The 26,622-nt window shown below is 35.5% G+C and overlaps 2 protein-coding genes and 2 long non-coding RNA genes across 58 annotated transcripts in view; 2 read left to right on the top strand and 2 right to left on the bottom strand.

The window, feature by feature from the left end:
• LOC114296531 (uncharacterized) overlaps positions 1–1,713 on the top strand; it is a 37,265-nt gene extending 35,552 nt beyond the window's left edge. For all 6 annotated transcript variants that reach the window (XR_014346703.1, XR_014346699.1, XR_014346702.1 and 3 more), the window contains one exon: positions 1,419–1,713. This is a non-coding gene — a long non-coding RNA (uncharacterized LOC114296531). The remainder of the gene's footprint in view (positions 1–1,418) is intronic.
• A 458-nt stretch (positions 1,714–2,171) lies between these two features.
• On the bottom strand, positions 2,172–5,405 carry LOC114296530 (uncharacterized). The gene is made up of 5 exons (XM_082921074.1): positions 5,377–5,405; positions 4,606–4,904; positions 4,102–4,126; positions 2,642–2,659; positions 2,172–2,311 (listed from the first exon to the last, which is right to left on the bottom strand). Exons 1-5 carry the CDS (start codon positions 5,403–5,405, stop codon positions 2,254–2,256), a joined length of 429 nt encoding a protein of 142 aa, XP_082777200.1. The 3' UTR covers positions 2,172–2,253.
• Positions 5,406–7,066: 1,661 nt separating this feature from the next.
• The window catches only part of LOC114296537 (Tetratricopeptide repeat (TPR)-like superfamily protein), a 25,205-nt gene continuing 5,649 nt past the window's right edge, over positions 7,067–26,622 (top strand). For 7 of the 50 annotated variants that reach the window (XR_014346599.1, XR_014346605.1, XR_014346596.1 and 4 more), the window contains exons 1-2: positions 22,232–24,022; positions 24,106–24,191. Coding sequence is in view for 3 of the 50 variants with exons in the window: in XM_082899002.1 (XP_082755128.1) it covers positions 22,232–24,022; positions 24,106–24,159 (1,845 nt within the window). In the remaining 47 variants the exon portion in view is untranslated. The other 43 variants (XR_014346676.1, XR_014346672.1, XR_014346668.1 and 40 more) reach the window with 25 other exon arrangements.
• On the bottom strand, positions 10,884–11,611 carry LOC145804600 (uncharacterized). The gene is made up of 2 exons (XR_014346689.1): positions 11,424–11,611; positions 10,884–11,362 (listed from the first exon to the last, which is right to left on the bottom strand). It is a non-coding gene; the product is annotated as an uncharacterized LOC145804600 (long non-coding RNA).

The raw sequence follows: 26,622 nt of genomic DNA, 5'->3' as shown, positions 1-26,622 counted from the left end.
ACATTAGTTCTATATACAATCACACAATACATACAATTAATGTATTCTATCAACTGTCAAGTTCCATGACACATTCCATTGATTAGTTTCCGTTTACTTAATCATCATGCATTGTCTACAACAATCACGACTATCCTCCACCGATAGCCCAAAGCAGTTATTTCTAAAACAGAAAATAAATGCACAAATGGATGTTCAATCAACATTTCATTTCCTCATTTCTCACCAATTAATTATCCCAATTAATTAAACAATGTAATTAGGCCATTTTCCATAATTACCATTTTAACCCTTAGGTCCCATTTTCATCAATGATTCAACAATCATTCTATTTTTTCATGCCTAACATGCATCTAGGTTTATTATGAATCAAACCCCAACTTTTGTATAATTGCACAAAAGCCCCAAACTTTCACAAAATTACCAAAACAAGCCCAACATCTCAAAGTACCAAAATTTAAAGACAAAACCCATAGAGAGGAGTAGGATATCCCTACCTCGAAGTTTTAGCCCAAAAGGAGATGAAGACTCCAAGATCAACTTGCTCCAAATCCAAACTTTTTCAGATTAAGTCGAAGCTCTCAACACCCTCTATCTTTTTAACAAAGGCCCTAGGCTAGATTCACACCCTAGGGAGATCAAATCTTAGAGAGAGTGTAAGTTTAGGAAGAGTGAGTGTCGAATTTAGGTTTTGCTCAAAGAAAGGGACTGAAAAAGTGATGTTTAAGACGCTGCTGTCCGCTGATATAAAACACGCTCGCTCGAGCGAAGGATTGGTCGCTCGAGCGACCAGACACAGAAAACTCTCGCTCGAGCTAAGAAGTTCTCGATCGAGCGAAGAAAAACCCAGACCGCTCGAGCCACGAAAAGCTCGCTCGAGCCAGAAACTACAACTCTCAGGTCCAGAACCAGGTGCAACACAACTCTCGCTCGAGCGACAAACTCCTCGCTCGAGCGAAGGACCAAAAATCTGGGCAGCAACACTAGGCTCCCAAACACAACCAACCTGTAACAAACCTGCCCAACACATCCCATAACTCAAAATACAAAGTAAAGAGGATGCAAACTAGGAAATAAACAACTACCAACATCCACGGACACATGTCCGGATCACTGTACAACAAGGGTAAACCCGGGATCGCTATATCCTTGATGATTGATGTCTATGTTGTTCACTTGTTTGTAGTGAGATACATGAAAGGAAAAAAGAAAAGAAAAAAGAAACTCTGATTGACTGGAAATTTAATCAAGAGTTCTTATTATGAAGTTTAAAGCTTTATTAGATGGTGCTCAATAAAACTAGAATTAGTGATTTCACACTAGTACTTTCTTGCTCCAAATGACAGATTTGTTTACAGTGAACTGAATCGGAAATGTTAGTGGTTTACTATTAAATTGATTCTCCTTCCCATTTGCAGGTTGTTTTGCTGCAAGCGTTACATGTAACGATATACAATAATCAGAAATGGAAAAGATTCCAGAAACAAAGGCGCTTTTTGGGAACTCGCATGTTGTGGGTCAAGAAGCGACTACGAGCACTGCTTTTATTAGAGAAGTTATGGCTTTACTAGCATTCTATCTGGATTGTGTTTTTGTCATGAAAGAACTTTTTCTTGGTTTTTAGTTGTAATAACTTCACATATAGCTCCAATTTTGAGACTCAAATGCAATGCTTGATTAAATTATAATGCTATACTGTCTAACTTCTTCTCATTGCTACTCCTAGAGTGCTTAATGTTACATTTTTATGTTTCTTTATTTTTTTATTTTTGTTTTTTTGTGACGGTAACAAGTGGTTGCCAAAAACATGCTAGCATTTTTCTTTGTTTTTTGCGACGGCAAAATATCAGTCGCCACAAGTAGTTTAGGCGGTCGCAAATAGTCGCAAAAAGTATTTGCCACCCCCACATTCGCAACCCCCATTTGCCGTCGCATGGGTTGTCGCAAAAGGTCTTTTGCGACTGTGTTTTTATTATTTGTGATGGCTTGTAAAGGTCGCAAAAACTACTTTTTTTAGTAGTGTGGTGTCCATGATTAGTAGTGGTGGAGGTGATAAGATGGACACTATGAAGTTGCTGCAAGTTCATCAAGAAAACCTGAAAATGGTGATGACACAATTCCTTTTTTTTTTTACTCATATAAATGCAAGTAAAGAAGAACAAAATTCAATAGAAACAAAAGAATAGTTGAAAATTAAGAATCGACAAACAAAGACTCCTTTTATTTTTTTATAAATGACAAACAAAGACTATATCACATAGTCCATATCACCAAACATTTACTACTATAGTCTTTTCCTTTTCTGACCCACCTGTAATTTGCAACAGAAAGTAAGCACTTTAGTTGCATGATGCAAAAATAAAAACTTAACTTTAAAGTTGGAACAACAATATGCATGGTAAGAGAACCAAGAACAGGTTTTAACATTAACATCCATGACTCTATCCTACCTGCAAATGAAACTCACTGTCTAGAACAAATAGCTGCATTATGTGAAACGAGAGAGAAAGAGCAAACAAAATGACAGGAAAATAAAAAAAAAATTCAATGTAACAAAAGTGACATAGAAACATAATTTCTTTTCCTAACAAAGCTCTACCAATAATTAGTTCATTAAAATAAACTCAAATGCCCATATCACCTGGAAAAAAAATCGCACCTGAAAAAAAATCGCAAAAATAAAAAAAATATATAAACCAAATCATAATCTAAAATTACAAAATCACACCTGAAAAAAAATATAAAAAATAAATCCAAAAGCATAATTAACTATTTATTATCCATGCCAACAACACTTCATATGTATAAACATTTATGGCCAATCAAACCAAAATGGAATACCAAAAACAAAAATGGCCAATCAAACCAAAACCAAATTACTTACATTTATTTGAGCAATGGTAACTTAGCGTTATGAAAGGCATGCCATATGCATTTTTTTACATAGCATCTTTTAATGAAACATGTCTTATAGAAAGGATTTTTATTTGAGAGTATTTTAGCATACTAATTACTGTTTTCATAAATTATGACCTATTCAATTGAATGTTGTTAATCATTACAATCTTTTTCCATCATGATTGAGGCCCTTGAGCTAAATCCTAGCTATTGAATGGTTTTGGTTCCTATAGTAAGCTATAGTAAAGTATTAAATTGAAGAATCTCTATAGTAAAGCATCAAAAAAAAATAAAGAACCTCTACATGACAGCAATGAAAGCATATGGAAAACCCCAAAAAACACAGTGAAATAGGATTTATGTTGATCAAAGGTGGGGAGAGATGATTTGCACGATGATAGTATACCCAAAATTTTCAATCTATTAGACCTCAATTACCATCAACAAAAAGCATTGTAGACCTCAAGTACCATCAACAACAACCTTGAGAAAAAAACTTCAAGTATTGTTGCTCTAGAAAAAAATAATACCTAAAAAGCAATCAATGCCATCAATAGACACAATAGCTCTAGAAAAAAAAACTACAAGTATTTTAGGCCTCAAGTACCATCAACAACAACTTTGAGAAAAAAGAAAAGAAAAAGGAATTAGTAGCCAAAATAACCCTACATAGCTAGGTGAATGGAAGCACAAATAGGGGAGAAATAGAATTCCTCTACCCCTTTATGGTTAGATGTACTCATAAAAAAAAAAAAAAAAACAAAGTATTAAATAATATATGGTTCTTTGATTTAATAACATGCCTCTGACTAGTGGGTTGTTAGCTTTTGATGACTTGATGATTAGAACTCTATATATAATTGTTACTGGTGCTTTGATTTAATTTTTGTCCATTTTTATATCTGCTTCAAACAGGTAATTGCTTGTATACACTCACTCAAATTATTGAGTTGGACGGATTTGAAACACAATTTAGTTTGGTTTGATTTGATGAAGAGCCAAAAAAAAAAAAAAACAATTATCAATATTTCGGTACTGTTACAAATTTATACTATTATCATACATATCACTATAGTAAAATCATCCTACCATTCAAATCTATAGAACTCTTAAATAATAAGAAATGAAGATTAAAGATAATGAAATATTAAATAACGTGGTAGATGAAGATAATGAAATATTAAATAACATGGATGTGCTTACTTTATGGATGTTACTCCTCTATGATCTGAGCTTAAAAAAAAAAAACAAAACAAAAAACAAAAAAAGAATAATGAGCAAAAGAATCAATAGGCAGTAGGATTGAGCTTGGTGTATGTGAGTGAAAATAAACCAGGGAAAAAAAAAAATAATGCAAAGAAACAGAGAAGAGAGGTACTTTTGAGACTCAAATACATGGTTATATTTGCTTAGTGTATGTAAGCTTTTCTTTAAATACGTGGTTATTCAAATGATAGCAAACAAATAAATACCAAAAAAATAAACTGTTAGGCAACAAAATAAACAATTGGCCACAAAACAAAACAAGCCTCCCCAACCAAAACACCAAAAAATTGTTCGATTTTGATACAAAAAACTGTCTGATGAAGGAGATGTCCGATGTGTTGATTAAAACAACAAAGAAAAGCAATAAATCAAAGAAAATCAACAAAGGAGATGTCCGATTCACAGATCTGACTCTGCGATGATGGAGAGAAAAATCTTTACCTCTGTGCCGGAGCCACACCAATTGTAGAGCTCGGATTCGACCAGCGGCGAAGTTGAAGACGCGATCTTGGGATTGGGAGGCGCGGTGGAGCAAGTGATTAAGATGGGTTTGTTGGGGTGGTTCAGTGGGAAGGCATTCAGGTGAGTTGTGGAGTTGTTGAAGAGGTTGAAATGGGTTTTGGGCGGTGAAAGGAGAGTGAAATGGGTTTGAAATGTTTTGAAAATAGGTTTCAAGTTTGAAGCAAGCTAATATCCAACGGTGAAGATGAGAAGGAAGAAAATTTGAAATTATTCTCAACCTTTAAATCTAGGCCTAGTTTGGGAAGACTAAATAAGTGCACTTTTTGACTTTTTATGAAATATGGGTTGAGTTTGGATTGGGTTTGAAGTGATGTATTAGAGAGGTGATGTGACTTAAATAAGATGATGTGACTTAAATAGGATAGTGACTTTTTAACTTTTTGTCTTTTTTTAATCTTCCCAAACTAGGCCCTATTGTCACTTAGGATAAATGTCCCACCAGGAGGGTTGTTTCGTTATATAGATATTTTTATAAAAGACTACTTTTAGTTTTTCACTAAATTTTATCACTTTTATGTTTGAATAATGTGATTTAATAAGAAATGATGAGAAACTAAGGCCGTGTTTGGAAAGGTGTTTCAAACACATTTCTATCCACATTTTTTAGTGTAGTGTTTGTTTTGAGTTTTCAAATTATAATTCCACGCTCACTTTTGAAAACTCTTTTTCGGGCGGAAAATTTTGGCTAACCCGGTTGTCCCCCTGGTTGACCAGAACATCTTTTGTTTTTGTTTTTTTTTTTTGCACCTGTTATTTTTATATTTTAAATAAAAAATATTTTTGAAATTTTTGAAATTTATTTTAGGAGTTTTGAATACAATTTTGAGTTGTGTGTTTAGTTATGAATTGTAAGTTTTTGAATCAAATATCATATGTTACATCATTCATTTCAAACTCAATTCAAAACTCATAACAAACAAATTTTTTACGTTCAAATCATAATTTCAAAACTCACATACAACTCTATTATCAAATCATAATTCTAAAATTCTACCAAACATTACATAAACTTTTTTTTTCCTTTTTTTTGGGGTCATGTTTGGTTTATAAATTGGGTAAGAAATATTGAGAAAAAATAATTATCTCACTAAAAGTCTATTTCATTTCTCACAAAAAAATAAAAAAGAAGGTAAATTTAGTGAAAACAAATTTATTGGTTATAAAATATTTATACTACCAAGATTCTTCCCTAATTTTTTTTAATTATTTAAAATATCACTTATTTCCCTCTCTCACATGTTTTGCTGCGTCGTCCATCAAAATGTAACAGTGAAAAAATATAATAATTTATTTTATTTTCCCACTTAGATGAGAGACCGTAATTATTTGTTTTAATTTTTTCATCATTCAAACGGATTGTTCGTGATGAATAAAACTAAAATTTTGAGTAATTTGACTTTTTTATCATTTTTTTAATTTCTTCATTAATCATTTAAACAAATGATGAGAAATCTCATCGGACAAACCCTTCAATCCAAACAGACTCATCAAAATTTTCATCTAATTTGATTTATACTTTAAGTAAAAATTTAATTTGATATAAATTACTTAAATTCTTTCATTAAATTTTTATCAATTTAAAAAAAAAAAAAACTATTCTCCTATTTCAAATTTCACTTTTCACCTTGGTTCCCATTTTTTAAAAATAGTTTTCAAAAAATTCTACACTCTTATTTTTCGTGTTTTTTTTTTATCAATTTTTTTAAAAAAAACTATTCTCCTATTTCAAATTTCACTTTTCACCTTTGTTCCCATTTTTTAAAAATAGTTTTCAGAAAATTCTACACTCTTATTTTCCGTGTTTTTTTGTTTTTACTAAATTTTTTTAATATTTTATACAAATTTTTTACTTTTTAGACACACTTAACATTAATACACCTAAAGAGTAAAAAAATTTTAAAAAAAATCTTTTAAAAATTCACTAAATACCAAAAATACAAGAATTTAGTATATTTTTTATATTTTTATTTATTTCTTTATTTTTTAAAATATTCTTTCACAATTTTTTTACTTTTTAGACACATCTAAGTAAGGTGCATCTAAAAAAGTAAAAAAATGTTTAAAATTTTAAAAATATTCACTAAAAACAAAAAAATACGAAAATCAAAAAACTCAACTTTCAAAAAACTTAATCTAGAAAACTCAAATTAAACACAGTGATATCTCTTCGTCTTTTAAAATTTTCATTAATTTGATAAAGCCCGAGATTTTTTTGGGTCAAAAACCAAAAAAATAAAAATAAAAATAAATAAAAAATAAAATAAAATAAATAGTAAAATAAAATGTCGTTTTCCCATAATTCATAGGGAAGGGGTTTCTCAAACTTGATTGACTTTTGTCTAGGTGCATGGCTAAAATTGTTTGGTTTTGGAGGGCTGAGATTATTCTATATATCTATCTATAGAGGAGGGTTTTTGCTTTCTCTCTCTTCACTCTTCCAGAGCCTCTCACTTTTTCCACCCAAGCCCCTCTCTCAATTCCAGAGGTTTCAACCTCATTCTCAACCGAGCAGCCACTACCTCAGCCATTAGGAGCCCCCTTCGTCTCACCACCACTGCAGCCCCTCCCTCTTCAAGTCTAATCACCATTGTTGTTGTGTGGAGGAGCGATTTTGGGGGGAAATTTCTTTATTTTGGTCTCATGTTTATTTTATTTTATTTTTTCCTTTTTTCTGATTTAACTGCAGTATGATGGGTGTGGTGTGATTTTGGCACAATCAGGTGGATTGGCCCCTCTTCTCTCTCCTCTTATTATATAACAGGTAAGCCATTCATATGACAATGGATGATTCACATTTTAGGTTGTTTTGTTTTGTTTCGTTTTATTTATTTATTTTCCATCCCCCAAACCAATCTTACCAATCTGTTAACAGTCCTTTTTTGTGAACATGATTGTATTATGATTTAAAAAAAAAAAAAAAAACCAACCAGAGCAGAAATTGTTTGATCAGACAAGTGAAAAATTGTTGTAGTTGATTTTCATTATTATGATTTTAATTCATTAGATTTCATTATAAGAAATAGTGTAATAATGTATATTGTGTTTTTGATTTTTATTATGTGTTGTATTTGATTGGGTTTGTGTATAATGATTGGATATTTAAAATCCTGAAATTCTGTTAACAGTCCTTGTTTGTGAACATGATTGTATTATGGCTTTAGAAAGAAAAAAAAAAAAAAACCGGAGCAGAAATTGTTTGATCAAACAAGTGAAAAATTGTTGTAGTTGATTTTCATCATTATGATTGTAATTCATTAGATTTCATTGTAAGAAATAGTGTAATGTTTATTGTGTTTTTGATTTTTGATTATGTGTTGTATTTGATTGGGTTTGTGTATAGTGATTGGATATTTAAAAATCCTGAAATTCTGTTAACAGTTCTTTTTTGTGAACATGATTGTATTATGGTTAAAAAAAAAAAAAAAAAAGAGCAGAAATTGTTTGATCAAACAAGTGAAAAATTGTTGTAGTTGATTTTCATCATTATGTGTTAAAACCTATCACCTACTTCACCCACTTAAACCTACTCCACTAAACCTAACCCACTACACCACTACCACCTCACCTACTTCACCTACTTAAACCTATTCCACTAAACCTAACCCACTACACCACTACCACCTCACTTACTCCACTAAACCTAACCCACTACACCACTACCACCTCCACTTCACCTACTCCTTACCTACTACACACTCACCCTCTTCTATATATAAGAATCATGAATCATTGTAATAAATATAACAAATCATCATCAATAACATTAATATCAATCAATAATACAATTCTCTATTTCTCTTTATACATTAAATTTTCTACATGGTATCAGAGCAAGGTTAAGAGTTTAGTATTTTTGTTCGCGTCACCGGCGGGCGGCAACCTCGCCTTGGCCGCCCGCCGGACCTCAACCTAATCCGCCGGTCCTCAACCTATTTCGCTGTCATCTCAATCAATACATATAGCTTCCAGTTCGCCGCCACCAGAGGCGACTTCTCTACATACAAAGATCAACACAGTCATAACACCACCAGCGGTTTCCAAACCAAGGGAAAGTGGGGTAACATCCAACAACAAGAGGTCCTGAACCTTCTCATTACCCTCGCCACTCAAGATAGCAGCTTGGACAGAAGCACCATAAGCAACAGTCCTTCCCATTGAAGAAGTCCTGCAATAGCTGCTGGACCTTGGGAATCCTGGTAGATCCACCAACAAGAACAACATCGTGAACAGTCCTTCCCATTGAAGAAGTCCTGCAATAGCTGCTGGACCTTGGGAATCCTGGTAGATCCACCAACAAGAACAACATCGTGAACAGTGCTCTTGTCCATCTTAGCATCTCTCAAACACTTCTCAACTGGTTCCATACACTTTCTGAAGAGATCCATGTTGAGCTCCTCAAATCTGGCACGGGTAATGGGGGAGTAAAAGTCAACACCCTCATAAAGGGAATCGATTTCAATGGTGGTCTGGGCGGTGGATGAGAGAGTCCTCTTCGGGTGCATGGATTTAATTATGCTAATGCATATGCTCCACCCACTGATTTTATATTTTATTTTATCACATACCCATCATGTACCCCACTCTCTCTCTCATCTTTCCACTTTCAAACCCACAATCCTTGTTTTAATCAACCCACTCCCTCACTTTCTTTAAACCCCTCTTTCCCTCACATGGGCTTGTCCCCTCTCTCTCCTCCGTTTGATTTCAAACTCCATTATTTTTTATTTATTTTCTCCAAACCACTTTCCTTATTTCTCCCCATCTTTCATTTTGATTTCAAATATATTTTTATTATTTCTTTCTTTATTTTTCTTTCACATTATTCTTAATCTTTTTCAAATTCCATTCATACCATATAGCTTTGCACACCAAACCATATTTTATTCATCTTAGGGATCAACCCCGATCACAATTTTACACAAAAAAAAAAAAAAAAAAAAAAAAAAGAGAAACCACACAAGATCACCATCACAACAACAACAGATTTGTTTTCTTTTCTGCAGACGGCCACCCACCGACCTACTCTGCAGCCGGTCTCTTCTTTTTGCCTCCGTCATGGGCGGTCCTTGACGGTGCTGCCTCTGTGCTTCCTAATCCACCAAGCACATTTACTCCTCCCTGCTCCTCCACTACAGCATATGGTGGCCCTCCAAATCGGAACATCACGGTGGCCTTCCGCTTCAGCTCCTTGTTTTCTGACTTTAGCACACTTATCTCTGCTCGCGCATCCTTATACATGCGTTGGAGCAGAGCCAGCTGGGAGTTTAACTGTTGCACCTCATTTGTCCTGCTCTGCAGCCGGTGCGACAAATTTGTGACCGCAGTCATGGTTTCCACGCATGACTTCAGAGTATACTGATTGGCCTCAATATCAGTTTGCACTGCCATTTTTTGCTCCACCGACCGCATCGGAAAGTTCAACGGAGCAAAACCAGAGGTGTTTGGTTGAGGTTCACTGGCCACCACACCAGTTATTTCTCTTGTGGACTCATTCAGTTCTGGAAAGAGCGTAAGCAGCCCACGAGAAGAGGAGGCCATGTTCTGGTTAGCTGGACGGGAAGAAGAGGCCATGTTATGGGTTGCTGAGTTTTTCAGAGCAGGGTTGGTTACAGAGTGTCTCTCTCAGAAATCTCTCTCAGAATACAGCGTATTACAGAGTTTCTCTCTCAGCAGAGGAAGAATTTTTCAGAGGTTTCTCTCAGTTTTTCTGTCTCAGCTTCTGCCTCAGCCTCAGCCTCAGCCTTCGTCTTGGTTAAATAGCCGAGGCAGCCACGCGTATCGCGCGCCACTTGACGCCAGACGACAAACGGGCGCAAGCCAAGGCGCTCACGTGCCTCGCCATCATGTCCGGCACATCTTTTTATGACTTGGGCTCGCCTTTTGATGGCACGCCTTTTTATGGATTGTGCACGCCTTTTGATGGTACGCCTTTTGAAAGATTGGGCACACCTTTTGAGGGTGCGATTTTTTAAGGGTCCGACAAGACTCTGTAAACTGTCCCGACATAGATTCCGGTTAGTTTCTCCAAGGGTCCGACAAGACTCTGTAAACTGTCCCGACATAGATTCCGGTTAGTTTCTACAAGGGTCCGACAAGACTCTGTAAACTGTCCCGACATTGATTCCGGTTAGTTTCTACAAGGGTCCGACAAGACTCTGTAAATTGTCCCGACATTGATTCCGGTTAGCTCTTTCATAGGTCCGACAAGACTTTGTAAACTGTCCCGACATTGATTCCGGTTAGTTTCTACAAGGGTCCAGCAAGACTCCGTAAACTGTCACAACAACTGTCACAACATTGTCTGCTACAACGGTCCGACATGACCCCATAAACTGTCTTCTACAACGGTCCGACATGACCCCATAAACTGTCTTCTACACCGTTATGACACCCCCATACAGTGTCCTCTACAACGTTATGACACCACCATCCAGTGTCCTCTACAACGTTATGACACCACCATACAGTGTCTTCACCATCGGTCTGACACGACCATACAGTGTCTCCTATCCTTTTTTATTTTTATGTATTTTCTTGTTTTGTAACTCTCTCCAAACTCAAGTTGGCTAGTTCCTATCCCCCTTGAGTTTGCGGGGGGCTGTTAAAACCTATCACCTACTTCACCCACTTAAACCTACTCCACTAAACCTAACCCACTACACCACTACCACCTCACCTACTTCACCTACTTAAACCTATTCCACTAAACCTAACCCACTACACCACTACCACCTCACCTACTCCACTAAACCTAACCCACTACACCACTACCACCTCCACTTCACCTACTCCTTACCTACTACACACTCACCCTCTTCTATATATAAGAATCATGAATCATTGTAATAAATATAACAAATCATCATCAATAACATTAATATCAATCAATAATACAATTCTCTATTTCTCTTTATACATTAAATTTTCTACATTATGATTGTAATTCATTAGATTTCATTATGAGAAATAGTGTAATGTATATTGTGTTTTTGATTTTTATTATGTGTTGTATTTGATTGGGTTTGTGTAAAGTGATTGGATATTTAAAAATCCTGAAATTCTGTTAGCAGTCCTTTTTTGTGAACATGATTGTATTATGGTTATAAAAGAAAAAAAAAAAAGAGCAAAAATTGTTTGATCAATCAAGTGAAAAATTGTTGTAGTTGATTTTCATCATTATGATTGTAATTCATTAGATTTCATTATAAGAAATGGTGTAATGTATATTGTATTTTTTATTTTTGATTATGTGTTGTATTTGATTGGGTTTTTGTATAGGGATTGGATATTTAAAAATTCTGAAATTCTGTTAACAGTCCTTTTTTGTGAACATGATTGTATTATGGTTAAAAAAGAAAAGAAAAGAAAAGAGCATAAATTGTTTGATCAAACAAGTGAAAAATTGTTGTAGTTGATTTTCATCATTATGATTGTAATTCATTAGATTTTATTATAAGAAATAGTGTAATATATATTGTGTTTTTGATTTTTATTATGTGTTGTATTTGATTGGGTTTGTGTATAGTGATTGGATATTTAAAATCCCAAAATTCTGTCAACAGTCCTTTTTTGTGAACATGATTGTATTATGGTTTTTTTTTTTTTTTTTAATAAAAAAAAACCGGAGCAGAAATTGTTTCATCAAACAAGTGAAAAGTTGTTGTAGTTGATTTTCATCATTATGATTGTAATTCATTAGATTTCATTTTAAGAAATAGTGTAATGTATATTGTGTTTTTGATTTTTTATTATGTGTTGAATTTGATTGTGTTTGTGTATAGTGATTGGATATGTAAAATACTGAAATTCATTTTTAGTTTTTTCGTTTTTTTAGTTATATTTTGTTTCAATTGGATATTTAAAAGTTGCTTGCTTCATTTGGTTTCAATTGGTCAATTAACTTATGTATTACTCGGATTAATAAGTATTTTGGTCTTTCATAAAAATTATATGTTTGAGCACTACTGACTTGCAGCGACGTCTAAAATTATGGATAGCTCTCACTCTCATCATCCCCACCATCCCCACCATCACCAACATAGCCAACATAGCTCTCACTCTCTATCATTACACTATTTCAATGTTAACACCCTTTTTTTTTAGTCAAATTGGTTGAGGATTGTTGACATTAAATGGGTTAATGTGAAATGTTAACTTGACGGTTAACATTAAGTTGAAAGTAAAATAGATGGTCAAATTTTTACTCATAGTTTCAAATTAGACAAAATATTTTTGGTATTTATTGAATACTTTTGTATTTACTTAAGCTTTCTTTGGCACATTATTCAGTGGTGGTTTGCAGAATGATGATGAGTTGTGGTGCATAGAGGATGTGAGCAGTGGGTTTTGTTTTGGGGTAATGTTCTTATACTTTTTATTTATTTATTATTTTGAGAAGTGCTCTTTCATTTCTAAAAGATATATTCTGGTGATTCTTTTGGATATATTTATTTATTTTTTGTGTTAGTTTTTTCAATTGTTTTTGATATTGGTATTTATCTAAGAAGCTTTCAATTGCAGTAAGAGTGCTTCAAAATCGAAAATTACTTCCAATTTAAATGCTTTATTTACATTTATGAATCATTGTGTTTGTGGTTCTATATATCTGAATCATTACTTTAAATTTGCTTAATAGGTTTACATTAGAGAGCTTGAGGAAGAAGTGAAACTTCTTAAGAACCTTTCACATCCAAACATTATGGTAAATATTTGATTTGCATTCTTGCTAAAGCATTTTAATGTTTCCTTTTGTTGCTCATCCCGTAGAAAACAATTCAAATATCTTTCTGTGCCTATCCATAAATCTTCAAAAGGTAAGGTATGACTTCCAATTTCTGGTTATAATAATAACATTCTAATGATTTGAGCACATGCAAGTTTGTTCAAAATTATATAAGTGGTGATCCTCTCCACCATACATAGAACTTTAAACCCAAATGAAAGTATAATTTTTCGAGGCAATTAAAATCCATTGGGGTTTTTGTTTGATAATTTGTCGTGGTATTGCTTTGCTTTGTTGACAGCTATTATGGGCAGTTTGGAAGTTGATTTCAATAATTTGTTACTTCCATAATTCTTTGATTTTAATGACCAACACATGCTCTACAATGTTGATTTGTGGTGATTCTCTCACTCTCTCTCTCTCTCTCAACATTTATATTTAATGGGTTCAATAACTTTTTCGTGGCGAGCACCCAAACTTAGATTTTTAGATCTATTTTTCATGTGAATGGGTTGTTATTTCATGCTTGTATTGGTATATTAATATGGGGATTTTGGAGTTTTTAGTATGTTATTGCATTATTGTACAAAGAGATTTTCATTTGAACCTTTCTCACCTTTGTTTCCCCCCCTCAATAATTCATGTACATTTGTAATCTTATCATACACCGCCAGTTGAGATGGTGCCTTCTCGGTTTGTTAAGAGAGCCTTAACAGAATTGTTGATTTACTGATGTCCTGAAGCAAGTGTGTTGTGGCAGCAGCAGTATTGTGCATTGTGCTTTGTTGCTGTGTAGCATTGTGGCAGCAGCAACATGTTGCAGCGGTAGTGTGGGTCTGCACCTCTCTTTTCTTCTTTTCTCTTCCTTTGGCTTGTGTTGGTTCCTCTCCAACCTTTATTGTTGTGCTAGCTCATGATTGAACTTTGTGCACTTCCCTCATTTATTGATGTAATCTCATATGAATGTATGTTGTCGTCATCAATAAAGTTTTTCTTTTGCTGATAAAAAAAAAAAAAAAATAAATAAAAAAATACACCACCAGTTGAGCCCACATGTGTTTGGATTTTGTTTTAGGCTAAAGATTCATAATGGAATGATTTCCACTCACTCCCACCCCCTATCTCAGTTAAAATTTTGGTTTTGTTTAATTGGTACAAATGTAAGCAAGAAGGTAAATTCAATAAACCAAATGGAAATTCAATATCTATAAAATTTTGGTTTATTGAGTTATTGATATTGTTTAATTGGCATGATGTTTTTGTGTTGTGTATATTAGAATTACAAGGATTCCTATTATATAGGAGTGTGTTTGGGAGTAGGTGGAGAGTAGGTGAAGTGGAGGTGGTAGTGGTGTAGTGGGTTAGGTTTAGTGGAGTAGGTGAGGTGGTAGTGGTGGTAGGTTTATGGTAAATTCTAACAGCCCCCGCAAACTCAAGGAGGATAGAAACTAACCAACTTGAGTTTGAAGAGAGGAACACAACAAGAAAATACATAAAAATAAAAAAGGATAGGAGACACTGTATGGTCGTGTCATAACGTTGTAGATGACACTGTATGGTGGTGTCATAATGTTGTAGAGGACACTGTATGGGGGTGTCATAACGTTGTAGAGGACACTGTATGGTGATGTCATAATGGTGTAGAGGACACTGGATGGCGGTGTCAGACCGATGTAGAAGACAGTTTATGGGGTCATGTCGGACCGTTGTAGAAGACAGTTTATGGGGTCATGTCGGACCGTTGTAGCAGACAATGTTGTGACAGTTGTTGTGACAGTTTACGGAGTCTTGCTGGACCCTTGTAGAAACTAACCGGAATCAATGTCGGGACAGTTTACAGAGTCTTGTCGGACCCTTGTAGAAACTAACCGGAATCTATGTCGGGACAGTTTACAGAGTCTTGTCGGACCCTTGTAGAAACTAACCGGAATCTATGTCGGGACAGTTTATAGAGTCTTGTCGGACCCATAAAGGAGCTAACCGGAATCAATGTCGGGACAGTTTACAGAGTCTTGTCGGACCCTTAAAAAGTCGCACCCTCAAAAGGTGTGCCCAATCTTTCAAAAAGGCGTGCTATCAAAAGTCGTGCCCAATCCATAAAAAGGCGTGCCATCAAAAAGCGTGCCAATGTGTCGTCGAGCGCCGAGCGGCGCATGATGCGCGTGTCTGCCTCTTCTTCATGGTCTTTATAAACCGAAGCGGAGGCTGAGGTTAAGGCAGAAAACCTGCTAAAAAATTCTGAAAAAATTCTTCGTTGTCTGAGACAAAAAAACCTGCGAAAATCCTTTGAAAAACCCTTTGTGTTCTGAGAGAGATACTCTGTAACACTCTGTTGCCAATCCTTCTCTGAAAGTACCAGTCGGAAATCGCTGCCTTCGCTGAAACACACAGCAACCCAAAAACATGGCCTCTTCTTCCCGTCCAGCTACCCAGAACATGGCCTCCTCCTCCCGTGGTCTGCTCACGTTCTTTCCATACCTGAACGAGTCCACAAGAGAAATAACTGGTGCGGTGGCCAGTGAACCTCAACCAAACACCTCTGATTTTGCTCCGTTGAACTTTCCGATGCGGTCGGTGGAGCAAAAAATGGCGGTGCAAACTGATATTGAGGCCAATCAGTATACTCTGAAGTCATGCGTGGAAACCATGACTGCGGTCACAAATTTGTCGCACCGGCGGCAGAGCAGGACAAATGAGGTGCAACAGTTAAACTCCCAGCTGGCTCTGCTCCAACGCATGTATAAGGATGCGCGAGCAGAGATAAGTGTGCTAAAGACAGAAAACAAGGAGCTGAAGCGGAAGGCCACCGTTATGTTCCGATTTGGAGGGCCTCTATATGCTGCAGTGGAGAAGCAGGGAGTAGTGAACTTGCTTGGTGGTCTAGGAAGTACAGAGGTAGCACCGTCAAGGGCCGCCCAGGACGGAGGCAAGAAGAAAAGACCGGCGGAGAAGTGAGGGCGATTGGTAGCCGGCTGCAGAAAAGAAAACAAAGCGGTTGGTGTTTTTTTGTTTTTTGTTTTTTGTTTTTTGTTTTTTTTTGTTTTTGTAAAATTGTGATCGGGGTGGATCACTGAGATGAATAAAATATGGTTTGGTGTGCAAAGCTAGATGGTATGAATGGAATTGGAAAAAGATTAAAAATAATGTGAAAGAAAAAGAAAGAAAAAATAATAAAAATATATTGGAAATAAAAAATGAAAGATGGGGGAAATAAGCAAAGTGGATGGAGAAAATAAATAAAAATAATGGAGTTGGAAATCAAACGGAGGAGAGATGATGATTTTTTTTTTTTTTTTTTTTTTTTTTAATAAAAAGAGATATAGATATATATATATATATATATATATAATAAAAAAAAAATGAGGAACAACATGATGTCTTCGGGGATCATGTGAAATGATGGGGTGCATTGGGTGACCTTTCACAGTGGGTGGGTCACATGGGAGAGAGAAAAGCAACACACATATGCATGTGCTTTCTCTTGCCAGGATAGCTTCTCCTTTAGTTGGAAAAAGGGATCAACACACAGAAGATACTCACAGGGAGAACAACTCACACACAACACTAGTCTCTCTGTCGGTGGTGTTCATGGGTAGGAGTGAAAAATAGATCTTACAAAAACGAGAGAGCCTAGAAGATAGAGAAACTGGAGATAGAAGAAGAAGAAGCGGAGAGAGAGAGAGAGAGAGAGAGAGAGAGAGAGAGAGAGAGAGAAGGTTTCGTCTGCGACTCTACGAAAGCCCTAACGATGAACAACTTCAATTGGAGATTAGACTAAGCTTGAAAGTCATCAACATCAATGGCTGAAAACGAAGGATCTTTGCCAAGAGCTTCATCAGCTCCTCTCCGCCCTACGATCATGCTACCTCCTCGTAGTTCCATGGAAAATCTCTTCACTGCTGGTCCAGGTGCGAGCCCTGGTCCGATGACTCTCGTTTCCAACTTCTTCTCCGAGAACGATCCGGACTCCGACTGCAGACAGGTGGGTCGGGTTGTTCTGAATGGGAACAAATAATGGCTATTTTTCTTGTCTTCTTAATGGCTTTGATTATTTTTCAGGATCTGCCCACCCGATGATTGTCAACTTTTGTTGAGGGAAGTCGATGTGAAGATCATAAATACCATTAATGCCATGTAGAGCCTTTTTGATCTTCTGCACACACCCGTTGCAGTCCATCCGGACTTGTATCTCGGTGACTCGAGGTTTCTGTAACTCTGGAATCATGAGTGAAGAATTGGAGGAAAAAATGGAGAAGCAATCAGAGTTGTTTGAGGGTGTTTTACGGTGGCAGATGTGGGGCTTCTGCGGCTGCTGAGTGAAGGTAGGTGTAGAGGTCCGGCGGGCGGGCAAGGCGAGACTGCCGCCCGCCGGTGAAGCAGAATGACTAGGTTGTTAACCTTGCTCTGATACCATGTAAAAATAATTGATGTATTATTGATTGATGTTTTTGTGTTGTGTATATTAGAATTACAAGGATTCCTATTATATAGGAGTGTGTTTGGGAGTAGGTGGAGAGTAGGTGAAGTGGAGGTGGTAGTGATGTAGTGGGTTAGGTTTAGTGGAGTAGGTGAGGTGGTAGTGGTGGTAGGTTTATGGTAAATTCTAACAGTTATTGATATAAAAGGTAAATTCATGAGTTAATTTGTTTTAGACTTATAGAAGTTGAGTCGGAGTTTTTATTTACTAATATTTCAAATTCATGGTTTTGAATTTTATTGAGTTATTGATATTGTTATTTGATTTTTTTTGTTCCAGTTAATTGGTTTTGAATTTCATAATTTAATTATTTGGATTTATAGTATCATCCTGTTCAATCTTTGATTAATCTCATTAACAAAAGTCTTCTTATTTACATAGAATCCTCTAATGGGTTGTTTATAATTTCATCATTATCGGTTGGTTTAACAGAGAAGCCTTCTATTTGTTAGTCTACCTTCAAATTCTATTTTTTTCATGGTGTAATGATTTAACTATGTTTAATGTTGAATCTAATCTCTTTTTGTTCTTGGTATTATTGATTGGCAGGTTATTGATATTGACGTAAAACAGTGCGTCTTTAGCAGGTTTAGAATTTTATATTATTATGTGTGGTTTTGATTGATTGCTTGAATTAGATGCTTTGATTCTTGGTCTAAAGAAACTAACAAAATGCATAGGAAAACAATGTGCAACAACTCATGTTTTTGTCAGATTGATTCAATTCAGTTAAATTGATAGTATTGGGTAATAGTAAAATCAACTTATACTGTCTTTTGGGTATAAATATGATAGTTTCATGATTTCATCGTAAAAGAATCACATTTCATCGTAAAATAACCACCCTCCAAATTTAAAAAAAAAAAAAAAAACCACATTCAAGTTTTTTTGGCCCTTCCCTTCAAAAAAAAATTTCCCTTTAAATATTTAGTTTATACTTAGTATGTATGGGATTATAAGATATTCTTTTGTTCATGTAATTACAAGATATCTTCTTCTTTTTTTTTTTCCCTAAATCTTGGACAATGTTAAGAAGATGAGATCTTCAATATTGAATTTGAAACTCACTCAGATTTTAGTTAGTTTTGCTAAAGGGTAAGCATTAGTTGCTATAATTGAGAAGACCCATGGCGGTAATGGATCCATGGTGATCGGCTTTCTGATTGATACATTGTTAAGCTTACTCATTTTCGTTGTTATTTTTTTCTCATTTGATAATGTCACTGCCTATTAAAAAGACAAACCATTGTGTGATAGTGTGTATTGTCCACTACTAATACACCATTACAATGGTTGCAGACAAGTGGGGTGAGATCAACCGATGACGCTAAGCTAGGATAAGTTCTATGGTAATTTCTTTTTTTACTTTTTTTCCCAACCATATGCACTATCGATCTAATTTACCTACATAAATGAGGGATTTTAATATCTAATTTGTTCATTCTATTTCATGTGATATTTGTTATTTCTTTATGATTTTGGGGTTCTCATGTAGAGAGTTGTACTAAATAATATTTACGTGGCCAATTGGCAGCTTGACAATAGGATGGCGTCACTTGTTTGAAGTCAGTTGCTTTTGTTGAGTTGATTTTTGGATTTTGTGATTTTGTCAAAGATCATTAACTCCACTTAGTAACCCAATAGATGCCAAGTAGGTAGATCAAGTGCTACTAGGAGCACATCCTCCTTATTGTTCCTTTGCTAAGAGGAAATGTAGCATCACCCGTAAATCGAGACAACTCTTCCTAAAAGCTGGTTAATGTTTTAAACTTGGTCCCTAAACATAATTATAGTCTCTTTGTTCTTGGTGCTATTTATTCTAATTTTATATTTCTTTTATGGTTTCAATATATAAGTCTTCGTAGGACATAGCATTAGAACAATCAAGCCTAGCCTCATAATTAAATTATATTGCCAATGGGTTTAGTTGCAGAACCAATATTTTGGCTTGGGGGCAACATTAAGCAAAAACCTAAGTTTATATTGCCAATGGGTATAGTGGCATAAACAATTTTTTGGCTTGACTAAGTTTTGTCCAATCTTGCAGGCTTATTCCTCACTAAGTTGTGTAGTTATGGATTATAATTTACAAAAATCACATATCTATCCTTATGGTTAATTTTACATTTGATGAATTAACTGGTTTAAGGATTCCTAGTGGCAGAGAATATATTAGGGGAATTGCGTACGTATTAATTTGCTTCTTTCCTTTTCTTTCTTGGAAGTTTTCTATTTGATTCTCAACTGTAACCATCTGATTGGTGGTTTGATGGGATGAGGGTGGGTGATGATTTTGATGTAATGTCTGCTTACCATTTGATTCTCGCACAAACTATAATGTCTCTCTTAATGTTTATGTTTGTGATTTTAGGTAATGGTTTTCAATTTATGTATTTAATCAATTAATGGACTGGTGTGTTTAGAAGCAGAAGGATAAACAAATCTCTTGATCCTTTAGTTAATTGTTAATATGATAATGAAAGAGTTGTTTTCATTTGGAAAATTTGACTTTATTCACCCTTGATTGTTTAATGTTAGTTTGATTTTTATTTTCCAAGTTTTTATTTACTTTAAGTTAAAGTTTTTTTTACACAACGTGCATGGTTTTTGTAGGAAATGTTTTAGTTTACAACTTTGAGCACTCGAGTACGATCTCTTCAATCAAGTACGATCTCTTCAATCATTACAATTTTTTATCTTACTGAGGTGGTGGTAATTTTCACTTTATGGTTAAGTCTTCTAATTGTTGAATTTAAAAAAGCCTTCTAATCTTTTCATTAGGCACTTCCTAATAAATTGTAATATAAAAATTTATTACGCATAAATTGTTTGATCTCTTCTCATCACCAACATAAATTGTTCGATCTCATGTAATTGTTTTGTTTTTTGTGAATTCTTGGCACTCGATTACAGTGATATATTTTGACTTTTGACTTCTAATTCCCCCCCCCCCCCCTTAAAAGTGGCAATTGTCCATGATATTGTAGAAGGTAACATCTTTGTATTTAGATTTTTTTTATTGGGTTTCTCATTACGCATTCTTTTGCTATGATGAGTATATTAAAGAAAAACAATGATAGTGAGAATTTTTAGTAAATTGTTGTATAGTGATTAATTGGGCAAAGCTTTTTGTCATGAGCCTGCCTATAATGAGATTCCAAATTAGATGTAATTTTTTATTCTTAGTTGTTAAATTCTTCTTGCTGAATTGAAAAAAGTAAAGAAAGAAGAGTTATACTTAGCAATTCATATTCATTTTTTTTTTCCCGATACAATTCATATTCATATTCATATTCATTAAGCAGCAACATGTAAACTCACAAGTCATGATATATACTGATCAAGAGACTTGGGAACTAAATTGAAAGGTGCTTGATCATATGTATCAAGAAAAGAAAAGAAAAGAAAGAAGGGTTATATTGAAATATTTTTTAATGTTCAATTCATGTTAATTCGTAGTTATTGGGTTCTCTGTTCTCAATGGTATTTTGATGTGATTTTTCCAGTTATGATTTCTTTTAATTGATTTTTTAAAGTGAATTCAAGCATTGGAGTGATTTTGTTGTAGGTGACTAATACACCTTAGAAATGTTGGGATTGTGTTGTTTTTCTATGTGTGTTGATGGTTGGCTCTTTCATTCTGTACTGGATGATTAATCTTTTTTTTTTTTTTTTTTTTTTTAAAAGTTAGGATGATTACTCTTTTGTACCAAAATGTTCATTCACCATTTCTTGAAGGTTTGAAATTTGATAAAGTGAAAAGGTTACTCAGTTACAACCCACTGTACATGTGTTACAACTTACTATTTCTTGAAGGTTGTCCCATTCTAACTCACTATATATGTGTTATTTTGGCATGAATAACTTTGCTTATGTTGTACACAAAATTTTTATATTATAAATTTGCTATTTAAACTTTAATTATGAAGTTTGCCAAAACTGTAATTTGCTATTTCAACTTATGTGGGAAGTTTTATATTGCAATGAAATTGTTGTCGTTTTAAATTAATTTATTACAATTGATTTCTGTAGTAGTGAAATTATTATCATTTTGAATTTATTTATTTTAATTAATTTTTGTAAAGTATGTGATACCAACATTATTTACACCGTGCCTTCAGTCATGAGCATGCCCTAGTTATTTCACATTTTCTTTCATAAACATCACATTAAACTATAAAAAAATTCAATCATATTCTCAAACACAAAAATTTAACCTATTAAAATAACTTACTAAAATAGCTAACTTTCCAAATGAGGCCAAAATAAAAAAGTAAAAAATTGCTCACCAATGCTGGTCTAAAAGCAATATTGTAATGTGAAGTGTATTTTCTTCTTTCTTTGAGATGCAGATGTCTGTACCAATTCGAGCTCCAACATGGGTCTCCACACGAAGACTTTTTGAACAAAAGCTATCAAATATTCACAAATGCATAGACCTAAACCACTTGAAGCAAGTTCATGCACTCGTATACAAAGCCAATCTTCACAGAGACCTTTTCGTTGCCCCCAAACTCATCTCTGCGTTCTCACTTTGCCGCCAAATGGTGTTAGCAGTTAACGTTTTCAACCAAGTTCAAGAACCCAATGTTCATTTGTACAATACTTTGATCAGAGCTCACATTCACAATTCTCAGCCCTCTCAAGCCTTCGCTGCTTTCTTCGACATGCAATATTGCGGCTTGTGCCCCGATAATTTCACGTACCCATTTCTTTTGAAGGCTTGTTCTGGCCAAGCTTTGTTGAGATTAGTTCAAATGATTCACACCCACATTGAGAAATTTGGGTTTTGTTCAGATATATTTGTTCCCAATTCGTTGATTGATTGCTATTGTAAGTGTGGTTGGATTGGTGTTTATGAGGCAAGGAAGTTGTTTACAGTGATGGAGGAACGAGATATTGTTTCTTGGAATTCAATGATTGGTGGGTTGGTGAAGGCTGGTGAGTTGAGTGAAGCTTGTCGATTGTTCGATGAAATGCCTGAGAGAGATACTGTGAGTTGGAATACGATATTAGATGGGTATTCAAAGGCAGGAGAGATGGACACGGGTTTTGATTTGTTTCAAAAGATGCCCGAGAGGAATGTTGTGTCTTGGTCGACAATGATTTCTGGTTATTGCAAAGCCGGGGATATGGAGATGGCGAGGATGTTGTTTGATAAGATGCCGGCCAAGAATTTAGTTACCTGGACTATAATAATATCTGGGTATGCTGAAAAGGGGATGGCAAAGGATGCGATTATCTTGTTTGATGAAATGGAGGCGGCACGATTGAAGCCTGATGATGGGACTATTATTAGCATTTTAGATGCTTGTGCGGAGTCTGGCTTGCTTGGATTGGGGAAGAGAGTTCATGCATTGATTGAGAGGATTAGATATAAGTGTAGTACTCATGTGTCCAATGCTTTGGTAGATATGTATGCAAAATGTGACAGTGTGCACAGGGCATTAAGTATTTTTAATGGGATGGCAAAGAGAGATTTGGTGTCTTGGAATGCCATGATTCAAGGGTTGGCAATGCATGGACATGGGGAGAAAGCACTTAACTTTTTCTCTAGAATGACACAAGAAGGATTTCCGCCTGATAAAGTGACCTTTGTTGGTGTTCTATGTGCTTGTACGCATGCAGGATTTGTTGAGGAGGGCATTCAATACTTTTATGCAATGGAGAGAGATTATGGAGTAGTTCCCGAAATTGAGCATTATGGTTGCATGATTGACCTTTTAGGTCGCGGTGGACGTCTCAAGGAAGCTTTTAAGCTTGTCCGCAGCATGCCAATGGAACCAAATGCCATTATTTGGGGAACTCTTTTAGGGGCATGCCGAATGCATAATGCTGTGGGATATGCCAAGGAGGTGCTTGATCAGTTAGTTAAACTGGAACCAACAGATGCAGGAAATTTTTCCATGTTGTCAAATATCTACGCTTCAGCAGGAGATTGGGACAGTGTTGCTAGTGTAAGGCTGCAGATGAAGAACACTGGCACTCAAAAGCCATCAGGGGCTAGTTCAATTGAATTGGATGACGATGTTCATGAATTTACAGTACTGGATAGATCACACCCAAAATCAGATGGTATATATCAGATGATTGATGGATTAGGTCTGCATCTCAAGCAACTTGGTTATGTACCAAAGGCATGTAGCTAAATTTTACCGTAGATAATGATTTGGTTGGATGAACTACTAAAATGACACTCATATTGTGAGCTCTCTCTCAGTTGAAGTGGAATAGCTCTTCGATTGGTCCCATACCGGAGAACATAGCGCATTAGTAGAGAAACTTCTTGCAGCTGCTTTTGCTCAGGTCTCTTTGTGCAGACATAAAGTTAACTTTTTCTGATAAACCAAAACGGGGCATCTTAGTATGTATGGGATTATACTATGCCAAGGGGTTTTTCAAACTTGATGGGACTTTTGTCTAGGTGGATGGCTAAGATTGTTTGGTTTTGGAGGGCTGAGATTATTCTATATATCTATCTATATAGAGGACTTTTGCCTTCACTCTCTTCACTCTTATAGAGCCTCTCACTTTTCCTACCCAAGCTTCTCTCTCTCAATTCCTGAGGTTTCAAATTTTGAACCTCATTCTCAACCGAGCAGCCACTACCTCGCCATTAGGAGCCCCCTTCGTCTCACCACCAATGCGGCCCCTCCCTCTTCAAGTCTAATCACCATTGTTGGTGTGTGAAGGAGCGATTTTGGGGGAAAATTTCTTTATTTTGATCTTATTTTGGTCTCATGTTTATTTTATTTTTTTTTTCCTTTTTTTTTTATTTAACTGTAGTATGATGGGTGTGGTGTGATTTTGGCACAATCAGGTGGATTGGCCCCGCTTCTCTCTCCTCTTATTCTAGAACAGGTAAGCCATTCATATGACAATGGCGATTCACATCTTAGGTTGTTTTGTTTTGTTTTGTTTTGTTTTATTTATTTATTTTTCCATCCCCCCTAGGAAGCACAGATACAGATATCGGATACGGATATGATACGGATACGGCGATACGGAAAAATTTGAAAAACTAGGATACGGGTACGGCGGGGATACGTTCGTAAAAAATATTATTTTTACAATTTTTAGTAATGCAGTATGCATAAAAATAAAACCTAAAACAAAAGACAACTTGATAAAGAAGAAAGATTCCTATAAAACTAAGAGTCTTCAAGGTCAATAGCTTTAACTTGTTCCCCTTCATCAGCGAATATCACAGGACCTTAGCTAAAGCCAAAAAACTATTCTTAATTAAAAATTTCAGCAAATATACTTTTTTAAGTCATCAATGATAAGGATGGATACAGATATGGCGATATGGGGATATGGATATGGCAATACATCAAAATTTGAAAAAGTATGATACCGGTACGGCGGGAATACGTTCGTAAATTTTTTTTTTTTTATAATTTTAATAATGTAATATGCATGAAAGTAAAACTTAAAAAGTAAATTAATAAATAAAGGGAGGAATTCCTATTAACCTAAAAATCTTCAAACATTCATAAAACATCCAAAACTAAAAGCAAAAGTAAATGCAAATTAAACATCATTCTTATATGCCAACACCAAAAAAAGAATGAGAGCAGAGAAAAGAAACGTGAAAGAGTGAGAAAGCGAGAGAGAAGTGAGAGACAATAAGGATACATAAATTTGACAAATTCTATTACTTTAACTCTCACTATATTCCTCTTATCAAAGAACTAAACTGTTAGAATTTACCATCACCTACCACCAATTTACCATCACCTACCACCACCTACTTCTCACCTACTCCTCACCTACTACACTCACCCTCTCCTATATAATGAGCCACTCACCATTTGTAATATATATCAATCAACAACACATCAATCAATAATACAATTCTCTTTATACATTGAATTTTATCATGGTATCAGAGCAAGGTTAAGAAGCTAGTAATTCTGCTTCACCGGCGGGCGGCAGCCTTGCCTTGGCCGCCCGCCGGACCTCTACACATACCTTCTCGGGAGCTTGCAGAGATGGTATCGGTTTCACTGAAGATAGGCGATGGAACAGCCAGATTCAAAAGAGCAACTCTCTGTTCTTCAGCTGTAAATGTCCTCATGCTCTTCTCTGTCCTCACTACCAATGTCCTCATCGATCTTTCACGACCCAACATCGCAACCGCGCTCAAACTCTTCCTCAAACAACACGCGCTTCCACTTGGCCGAGATTCACGAACTGGGATCACTGAAATGGTGGCCTCTGTGGGTCATTCTTGTGAGACATCTGTGGATTTGCTCTCTTTCTCAACCCATCTCTCTCCTCTCTCTCTCTCTCTCTCTCTCTCTCTATCTTCATATCTGCAATCGCCTTTTGGGTATTGTTGTGAATTTGATCTGAAGTTTTTGAGGATAAGCTATTTGGAATTTGGGTTTTCTTCCTCACGAATCGGCTCTCACTGAACTTTGAATCGGTTGTGGAAAAGGTTAACAGTCGTGGCGATCAGATTACTGAAAGAACAACATGCGGTGGTATTGTCTCTCTGTTGATGTTTGCCGGACAGTTATCTCCTTGAACTTGTACTGTCGCGTGATCCTGTAATCCCTTCAAACAAACCCACAAAACCCTTTAATATCCTCTCTTTCGATCCATATCCATAACCTTCCATGGGATCCAATTTGTTTGTTGTCATTCCCTGCTACGTCCGCTGGATTAGCTGAACTTTCTTTATAATTTTCTTCTCATTTCTGACCCACCATCGATCTTTGTTTGTTATCGG

Source organism: Camellia sinensis, chromosome 1 (genome assembly GCF_055761805.1).
Source record: "Camellia sinensis isolate YWXY chromosome 1, ASM5576180v1, whole genome shotgun sequence".
Taxonomy (NCBI): Eukaryota; Viridiplantae; Streptophyta; class Magnoliopsida; order Ericales; family Theaceae; genus Camellia; species Camellia sinensis.
This window is presented reverse-complemented; position numbering and strand designations above follow the sequence as displayed.

Bases quoted from the DNA above. Each gene is read 5' to 3' on its own strand.
- LOC114296530 (XM_082921074.1), bottom strand. From the start codon at position 5,405: ATGTTCTGGTCAACCAGGGGGACAACCGG. The intron at 4,905-5,376 runs GTTAGCCAAAAT...CTAGATTTAAAG, and splicing joins TCAACCAGGGGGACAACCGG to GTTGAGAATAATTTCAAATT. The intron at 4,127-4,605 runs GTAAAGATTTTT...TTTTAAGCTCAG, and splicing joins GGTGTGGCTCCGGCACAGAG to ATCATAGAGGAGTAACATCC.